This window comes from Astatotilapia calliptera, unplaced genomic scaffold, assembly GCF_900246225.1.
Source record: "Astatotilapia calliptera unplaced genomic scaffold, fAstCal1.2 U_scaffold_73, whole genome shotgun sequence".
NCBI classification, from domain to species: domain Eukaryota; kingdom Metazoa; phylum Chordata; class Actinopteri; order Cichliformes; family Cichlidae; genus Astatotilapia; species Astatotilapia calliptera.
In genome coordinates this window covers 74,370-84,523 of record NW_020535815.1, presented here as the reverse complement: position 1 = coordinate 84,523, position 10,154 = coordinate 74,370, and the positions used below count along the sequence as shown (strand labels likewise).

At 42.3% G+C, this 10,154-nt stretch overlaps 1 protein-coding gene across 1 annotated transcript; it reads left to right on the top strand.

The window, feature by feature from the left end:
- Positions 1 to 242: 242 nt before the first annotated feature.
- Positions 243 to 3,137, top strand: LOC113018383 (F-box/WD repeat-containing protein 7-like; the record flags this gene model as incomplete). The annotated part of the gene is made up of 5 exons (XM_026161449.1): positions 243 to 405; positions 633 to 650; positions 1,068 to 1,211; positions 2,009 to 2,158; positions 2,976 to 3,137. Coding segments are annotated over 5 exons (609 nt in total), but the record flags the coding sequence as incomplete, so codon positions are not given.
- Positions 3,138 to 10,154: the final 7,017 nt, after the last annotated feature.

Below are 10,154 nucleotides of genomic sequence, written 5' to 3'. Positions count from 1 at the left end.
CAGTTTTGCTGCTTCGCACACTAGCATACCTTCAACGCAACCGGTAACAATCTCTACACACACACCAACAACACACCCAGCACACACTACCCTACACACACATAATGCATTTACACATGAACTCATAGAACTGGTCGCGCAGCTGTTAACAGAGATTCAAACACCACACCTTCTGGTTCACCTTGACCTGAATTGCTGTCACGCAGCATTGTAATGCTCTCTTCTTCTCTCTTTTTCTCCAGGTGGTGTCGGGCTCTCGGACACCACGCCTGCGCGTGGTGGGAACGTGTCGACTGGCCGCTGTGAGCACGGTCCCTGACTGGCACAACTTGGCGGGCCGTGCGGCTGCGTTCAGTACGACGGGCGCCGCGTGGGTGTCGGGCGGCGACGACTACGAGGGTGAAGGTGTGGGACCACCGAGACAGAGGTGTGCCTGCACACGCTGCAGGGACACACCAACAGAGTGTACTCGCTGCACGGTAAACACAGAGCAAGGATCTTAAATGAGCTCTACATGACGGTTTGAGCAATCTTGAGCTCCTTGTTTGGTTTTTGACTCCACTCTCCCACCCCTCTCTGCAGTTTGACGGCGTGTTCGTGGTGAGCGGCTCGTTGGACACTTCAATCCAAAGTGTGGGACCCAGAGACAGGTAGACCTCACGGACTCTGTTTCTCCACTGTAACTTGAGTTATTTAATGAGTTATTTCTGTATTCAGACACTAGGGGGCAGTAACTCTGGGATGACAGCTGAAGTTTATCATTATTAACTATAGATTTATTTTGCTTTACATATAACGCACAGGAACACACTGAAACTGAGCAAACGCGCGCCCTCTCTTCGTCATGAGAGATAAGGAAGAAAAAACAAAGTTTGATTTTTAATGGTTTGTGGCAAAAATCTTAGCACCAAAGCTGCTGCAATCGCTCTCTTCTACTATCTACACTTTAAACAGAATAAATACAGTGATGCTCAGAGCGCCCCCTGTTTGGTGGTAACCTGCTGTAATCATATAAAAATTGAAACGCATGGGTTGCCAGTCTAAGCTAAACGGTGTCTCTTGTTCAGGTGGGTGTGTCCACACGCTGACGGGCCACCAATCGCTGACCAGCGGCATGGAGCTTCGAGACAACATCCTGGTTTCCGGGAATGCCGACTCCACGGTGCGAGTGTGGGACATCCGGACAGGACAGTGTCTCCACACGCTGCAAGGTGAGAAGCTGGTAACGTCCCTTAGAGGGAATCTGTCCGATTAAAACAATGAGAGCAGCTTGAAGGTGAGGGTCGCCGTGGAACTTCTGCGCCAGATCGCTGACTCGGCAATAAAACAGGCTGACTCAAAAGTCCGCAACCCGCTGGAGGAAGTGAGGAAACAGGGGGCATTGTAAAGGCTCTGAGATGACGTGAATAATCATGTTAAGGTCTGAGGCAGAAAGTGAACCTGAGCTGTGGTCAGACTCGTGAGAAATAAAACAAACCACAGGGTGTTTGTTGCTACGAGTTCTGAGGATACTTTCATGCAAAGTCTGTGACGGCCTGTTTAGTCTTTTATGGTTGTGGATTTCACAACGTTTGCTTTTCATCTGTTAAGCTCACATGTGCGGGCAATTCGAGCCACATGGATTTAGCCAGAAAGTACAGCTAAAGGGAATGTGAGTGGTTTCAAGGGTTTTGGTGACTGGATGAAAAATTGGACTCTCTGCCAGTGGTATTGAACTTTATTTTCTGGGACTGTAAATGTCCATGTAATTTCTCTCTTTTTTTTCTTTTTGGAAATCTGTCCAGCAGTGAATATTTTAAGGAGCAAATATTTTAGAGCCAAAGAAGGAGGAAATGATTCAATATGAGAATTTACAACTCAGTGGAAATCAGGTTTTATATCAAGATGCACATGCTGACGCTCATATAAGAAAGGATGCATAAAGTGATACCGCTGAGAAGAAAGGCTGCTCATGTAGAGACAACTGGTTGAGGTCAAGGGTCACGGTGTAATGATGCGTACTTTTCAGGTCCCAACAAGCACCAGTCGGCGGTGACGTGCCTGCAGTTCTGTCGTGGCTTGGTCCTGTCCAGCTCTGACGATGGGACGGTCAAACTGTGGGACCTGCGGACCGGAGCTTGGCTGCGGGACGTGGTGGCGCTGCAGAGCCGAGGATCAGGTGAGGGGTTCGCGCCACCTTAGGTCGCTAGGGAAAAATGTATTTTTCTGGCTGTTACTGAGTCAATTCATTTGCAAAGAGGTATGTGGTGCTTGCTTTTCTGTTTTTTTGCTAGAAGGCTGCTGTGATTGCCATTCACTGAATTGTAGTGAAAGTTTGAAAATGCACAAACTGCAAACACAGGGGTTTCTTTCACTTTGAAGGCAGTCAGTCACTTTTTCCATCCTGCACAGCTGGAAACGTGCATGACAGCACAACGTTTAATTTGTAAGCAAGCAGCCTGTATCCCATTCGCACTGCACTTTTCACAATTTCACTCGTGATTGGTGAGTGGTTTGCCTTCCATGCAGATTACAGGTTACCGTGGCGGTCTGCTAGCAACTAAATCAGTCACAGTGTGGTGTTCGGTGTAGCTCATATACCTCTTTGGAACCAGTTTCACCCAATCTTGTCAGAAAGTACACGTTTCTATAGCAACCGGTGTTTCCCAGTCCAAAAAATACACAAATTAAAAATGAATAAATTCTCAACTTCATCATCATATAAAATGATACAAAGAAGATATTTTTAGTAACTGACTCAATTATATATTATGTGGTTTTTGTAATGTCAACATTTTAATGTAGAACTAACAAACAGATTAAATACATTCACATTTCAGTAGAAAAGACGCTAAATGAACTGTAATGGTGCAGGTAGATGCAGTATTCACTCTGTTATTAAATATTAAGAATAAATATATAAGTACCTGAACTTTATTTATGTCCTCACCTGTTATCACATGTCTGTGGCTAAACCAATCACGTCTTTGATCCAGGTGGAGTCGTGTGGCGAATCAGAGCGTCCGACACTCGCCTGGTGTGCGCCGCCGGCAGCAGAAACGGCACTGAGGAGACCAAACTTCTCGTGCTGGACTTTGACCTGGACGAAAAGAAGAAAGAGACGGACTGAGGAGGAAGTGACATCATCAAACGCGGTTAAAGCCCAGATTTTTTTTTTTTTTTTTAAAGGATTTGGGGGTCGGCTATTTTATTTCATTTTTTTTAAAGAAAAAGTAACAGAAACTCATCACACTTTGACTTTTTTGACCAAAGTCCTGACTGGATCCGACTCTTCTCGTCAGTCAAACTGATAGATGTGAATGTTATACAGCTCGTCCCTGATTGGCTGGCAGAGGCGGGTGGATGAACCCAGTGTGGATAATTCAAACAGTGTGACTGATAAATCCACAAGGACAAAAAACATGGATGTAAATGGACAAACAAGTGCATTTATTTCAATCAAAATGGCCCAGAGAGGACGGCTTGTAAGAGAAGTGTTGGATTTCTTGAATGTATCCAATGAGAGGAAGAACGAGGGCAAACAATTTGTTTGTTTGTTTGTTTGTTTGTTTGTTTTGCTGCTGAACCAACAAGGAGGTCAAAGATGCTGTTTAACCAATGCAAATGTACCAAATCTTGGCAGCTGGAGAGACACGGGCAACTTTTAGAGGCAACAGCGATGAGCGATGTCACAGCATATAAACCAAACCTCACATTTAGTCAGTATTTTTTTTAAACCATCACATTGTTTCACATTTATTCTCAGCAGCTGAGCCAAATTCTTCATCTCTGTTGCCTCTAAACAGCGTGTTTTGATCCTGCGGCAGAGTTACATGCTTGGTGCTTGGGATTCGTTGGAAACGGTGAAATTCGGGAATTAAAGCTTCTTTTCCCATCATTAAAAAGAGGGAAGACTAAACCCTCGAAACATGTTGGCCACAGGCAGAGCCTCACATCTGCAGTGGTTGTAACACTGGAAACTTTGTCAAGCTCTACAGAAACATTATTTTAAAGAGAGAAAGGCGATTACTCTGGTTTACTGCACGCTAAACCACTCGCAGACGCACATGTCCAAATGATTTATGCCGCAGTTTTACTTGTAGTGCAACAACTTTCTGCCAAAAGCCTAAACATTTTCAAAGGGGTGGCACCGGCTGCTGCTCAGCTCTGGCATTAGCCTGTTTCTGTTGAGACACTGAAGTATTAAAGTGGGGAAAGCACAGGAGTTAACAGTTCAAAAGGTGGCTGACTTCCATTTAGCGCCTTCAGTTTCAGGGTTGTGGTTATTTACTCTTCGTCAGGGCTGGAGGGGGTGGGGGCTGCACACACGAGCTTTTGTAAGTACGGAGTTATTGTTGCTGTTAAACTCATTCTGTGTGTGAGAGAGGCCTTTTTTCTGCTCAGTATTAATGAGAGAGTCTTGAATGTTTTAAAAGCTTAGGCTTCGGTCACGCAGGCTTAGAGAGCAGTTGTTGATACTATGGAAACCTCTGGTTGCTAGGGGAAATTGCATATTCCCCTGACTGGTTGCTAAGTGATTGCTGACTGCTGCTAGGTACTATTTTATTATATGTATCATTTTTCTTCCTTCTGCACACCTGTCATTCATTCAGCTGTGCAGAGGTTATGAACCACTTACCTGTTGTGAAATTGATCACGAAGGCTGAGCTGCACCACCTTGTGACTGTGTTGCTAGCAAATTGTTGTGGTCACCCGTAGTTCGCTTGGAAGTTGCCAACTTGTCTGCAAACACTAGCCAACTGCTCCCCAACACAAACAGAAAATTTGCTTCTTACTACGTACATTTCAAAAGGTTCAACTTTTATTTCGAAGGTGAACTATCTCTGTTTTCAGTTTGTGTTGTGCTTCTCAGTTTAACAGCTGCATAGTTGGTGATGTTTGCAGACAAGGCGACGCCTTCCTTGCAAACTACAGGCAGTTGCTAGAAACTACTCTCCAACGAGTCTGGGAATACACATTTTTCCATAGCGACCAGTAGTTGCCACGGAATCGCACACCACTCTCTAAGACCTGAATGACTGGGGCCTCTCCTGCCTTTACACATAGCTGCTAACATTAGCATTAACACAGTTTTTAAAATAAAGAAGAGAAAAGTGAAAACGACCCTTGAACACTTCACATGACCTCGGTGAACATTTTCTGCCTCCATGGATAAAATATTTTTATACCTAAGTAATTATGTGCTTTTACTTTAAGTCATATTACAGACATAAAATAAAACCTGTTTTGTTTCTCATTAGAGAACAAAGCAGGTTTTAAAGAGCCACATTTATGCTCTGAGTCTGCTCTCCACATTATGTTTTCCAGCCACCTTTTGATGTCTTTCTATGATTTATCAGATAATCAGCATTAAGTCTGATCAGTGGTTTGTGTATATTTTTTAGGACATTTTTCCACCCTGTATTTTGTATCATTTTTCCCTCTCACCTTCTTGTGCAGGACTAAGCTGATTGATGAGGAGATGTTTAGCAGCCTAGTGTTAGCTACAGTTTTTGTTGTTAAACTTTCCTCAGACTGTGTGTTTATGTAAAGTGCACAAAAACTCTTTGACGTGCATCGACTTTATTGTTATTAGTTTGTACTTTCGTCACGACTTCACATTAGAAACTTGCATTGCACTACATTATATGTTCCATTACTTTTTTAATTTGTGTTTTTCCCAACCCACTGCCGCAGCACATGGGGTCACTCCGCATGTTTTTCTAAGCTTGTGAAATATTTAGAAAAATAAGATAAATAATTAAAAACAATTCCTCTTTACCGATATTAATCCGATAAGCTGCTGTTGCCAGGCAACAACCCACGAGCAAGTTGCTCTATTGTTCATTTCCCCTGACAACAGGTGATACGTTTCAGGCAGGAGAGTTGACCTTTTTGCAGGTGTGAGGCTCTCTGACGATGTAATCATGTAAAATAATGTAAATACAAGAGGATGTACATATTCAGCTTTTTATAAGAACACAGCAGAGAAAATATTGTCGTGGATGGAGGGATGACTCTGAATCAATAAAGATGAGTTTTTATAAAGTGCTGACTGCTTGTCTTTTGTGTTTTAAACATTGCTTTTGAAATGTGACTGGGAGTTTTCTGCTGCTTTCTTACAGCTCCTTTGACTTTTATTATGAAAAACTCAAACCAAAGTGACCCAGAAAGACTTTGTAACTCCAGTTTTATGGTAGTTGGATTTCACTCTTGACTGCACACCTGTGTTGTATTAACACTGGCAGGTTATGGTGGTCCTGCAAATTTACAGATGTCCTCTAAACGTTTCACCCTGCAGCTGATCAATAACGAGGAGAGCACCAAAATGTCCAAACATGAGTTGAGCTGAAGGTGTCTTGCCACTGAAACCAAATAATTACAAAACAAAACAAAACCACTTTAAATGAGCGCTCGTGGTCAGAGTTTTAGTTAAGCACTTAGTAGCACTTCCTAAATACACGGGGAAAACCCACTGATGTTGATGGAATGTCCTCACAAAGACGGGCCAAATGCCGTGTTACACAGAGCTGCTTTTGGAGGTACAACTCTGGTTTAACCAAAGTAAAGAATGGCTCCATACCGACCTCAATTTGAAGTCGTCACTTGAAATTTACAGCTTGAGGTTTTTCCGGACCAACTTCACTGGTACGAGACTGACATCTGATCTCCCAGTGGAGGCATTAGAAACTGCGTTCAATTAAAGCAGCGAAACCTCAACTTTATGAGTCGAGTTTATTTTAGCAGCGGTCTTGGAGTAAGAACTCTATCTACCTCAGAATCCGTTTAAGGAAGCTTATTTATTCTTCACCAGGATGAGACGGAACTCTGACTTTGAATCTCTGTCTTCCCACACATCTCCTGTCCTGAGCCTCGCACCGAGCTTTCTGCTTCAGTATGTGGGAGTTTGTAGGAGAGCAGATAATATTATGCAACCAGAACTGGCTGCAACACCCCGTACGAGGAAAACTGAAGCATGTAGGTGTTTTTTGTTTCCTTTTCTCTGAGCTTCATTGATAAAACTAATGATTTAATCTAAGCTGTGCAGCAGGTCCGTGCTGCTGCTCATCAGTGCTCTGCACATGTGGATGGTTTTCTTCCTGCCTGATGCTCCGACATGAAAGAGTCAGATTTTATAGGCTTTCTATTTTTACAACCTGCTGGAAATGAAAGGTGCAGCGTGAAAGTGTGTGTAGAGTTTGATGTGTGTTTGTAGTAGCCTGATAACGTACCGCCAGCCGACACAACAACAGGCAGACGACTGCAAAATCCCAAGCAAAGAGAGCAAAACCAGCTGAAGAGTGAAAAAAATGAACCAGAAAGACCAAAGATGGGAAAGAAGAAAAGACGAAGGGAAGAAAGTGGCAGAGGGGAAGAGGAAACAGAAGAGGCAGAAATGGAAGGAAGGAAAACATTGATTAGGATACAAAAGAAAGATGAAGGAAAGAAAAACAATTCAAAGAGGAGAAACAAATGAAATATAGGGAAGGACAAGTGAGGAAGGAAATAAAGCAAAGAGAAAAACACATGAAGACAAGCTAAGTAAATGAAGGTGGAAGCAGGAATGATGGAAACACCGAAGACAAAGGAAAGTGGAATAAGATGAAGAAACAAAAGTACATTAATGTGAAGGATAAAAAGAAACAAAAGAGGAAAGAAGAAAAATAAAGTAAATAAGGACAAAGAGGTCATAAAACAGAATAGGATGCAAAGTAAGGAAAAGGTAAATAAAAGAAAGCAAATGAAAAGCCGTGGAGGCTTCAGCTGAGACTGAAGAAGTCATCTATCCATCTTCTGCTTATCCACTCTGGAGTCAGAACACCAGCCCGACATAGTGCTATAATTTGTATCCAGATAATTAAAGTAACTAATTAGTCTCCTTAAGACTGAATTCTGTGATATTTACATGACAAATTAAAGTTGGAGATCTACTAAAAGACAGAGTTAAACTCAGGCTCCATCCTATGATTTAATGATTTATATTACAGGGGCCTGTTTTTCTGTCCCCAAAGGGTGACAACATAGAAACGTCCCCACTAAAATAGTAATACGGCTAAATGCACACACATGTACCCCTAGGAAAAAGTGTGTGTGTGTGTGTGTACCATGTTTACATACCTGTGTGGGGACCAAAAATTGGAAGTTTACCATACTTGTGGGGACCAACAGCCCTTATGGGCACAGAAAATAGGTTAGACCAGTGTTTCCCAACCTTTTGGAGCCACGGCACATATTTCACATTAGAAAAATCAAACAGCACACCACCAAACAAAAATGTCTCAAAAAGCATTTTGATCATTTATCTTAGTAAAATAGGCTCAGTTTGTCCCCAGTATACCTTTTTTGCTTTCTTCTGACCATCACTCATGACGGCCTTCATGTGGGCTGGAATTTTCTCCAGGACCCAGACTGACTGCTTTTTCTCTTCAAATATTTATCTATTGCTATTACGTGCTGTGTTCTCACAGCATGACTATTATGTAATATCTTCTTCTGTTTGACAACCAACTTAATTAGAACAGGTGGTTGTACCGCCCTCTAGTGGAAGACAATGTAATTGTTCTGCCTGTTACTCACTGCGGTCACTTGGAGTACTAATCAGGTGGAACCAGATAATCTTCTACGGCACACCTGTGTGCCACGGCACCGTTTTTGGGAAGCACTGGGCTAGTGTTAGGATAAACATCTAGGGAAGGATATGAAAACATGACTGTGTGTGTGTGTGTGTGTGTGTGTGTGTGTGTGTGTGTGTGTGTGTGTGTGTGTGTGTGTGTAACCCATATTTTATTTTTGTAGCTTGCACTGAGGGCTGATTGATTATGTATGCTCTGCCTGCAGCACTGCGGTGTGTTTGTTGACCTTCTTGTAAGCGACACACACAGGGAAGCACGAACTGTAGCACGTTATAGGTGAATAACACCAGCGCAGTCTCTAATGCAGCTCAGGCAGCTTTGCAACTCAGCGCCATCACTGTTGTGAGGTGTTCCTGTTATTTTGTCCACCCCATCCTCATATAAAAATAGAGAGAGAGAGGATGGCATTTGTGCTTTCAGTGAGATGAAACAATAATAGCTTACAGACATGAACACACACGTGCATCTATGCTTGTGGACCTTCTGTGACATGATGCGTAATCCACACAGCTGTGAAGGTAAGTCATACCTTAAGAAAACAGTGATTTGAGGTTAAGGGGATTCCTCTGAAGTGGTGCAAAAGTGTGAAACAAGTCAGAAAGAAGTTGTTTAATGTTTGTGTACATGGACATGTCTGGGGATAAATGTATGCTCACCACCTCAATGAACTCAAGCAACAAGGAGCAAAAGTCCTTACTGATGCGAGACCAGTGAAGTCATACAGGAAACAATTACTTCAACTTATTTGTGTGTTTGTTTGCTGTTGTGAAACTGTAAGTAAAGAGTGGAAGGTGGATCTAGCTGAGAATCTGCACGTTTTCTGAGCAATGTCTTGTGATTGACATGTCATTAGCTAAAAACTATGAACTAGTTACCACTCTTTCCTGATGCCTGAGTGTAATATACAAAGAGAACCTAATATTTTGTTCAATATGACAACAAACCATTGAGCGGTGAACACATCAGAAAAATGCTTGCTTGATCTTGTCACATGGTCATTGGTCATTTTACCATACACTCCTTTTTGACTTGACCAGTAGTCTTTTCACAATCACAAGGGTATTTAGCAATGACCCTGGTGAAGGCCACAGGGGGAAATGTGTTGGTCACGCATTAAAACTGGTTCCTAATACTTTAAGTTTCACTGGAGTCTTCATGTCATTAGATCTTTGTCTTCGCCGTGAACCTTGAAAGTTGTTCCAGAAAGGTTTGTTGCTATTTTAATGTAAAGAACATGGTTATTTCTGTTGCAGCAGCTGTTATAAATGCAAAACTAAAATGCAAGATTCTTTTGAGTAATTAACTTTTTGCAGGAATATCTTTAATTATATGTGCAGACTCTGCTGACTGTTCAAAGCAATGCAGTGGCATTTATCTAGTTCTCATCCTGTTACAGCAACATTGATTACTGCCTATAAAAGCAATAAATAAATAAATAAAAGCAACCAGCATATGTCTGCTAACCTAACCCTGCTCTCTACATATGCTTTGATTAGGTCAGCAGCCTCTGCTGTTCTGACAGTTATTGTTACCTGAGACATT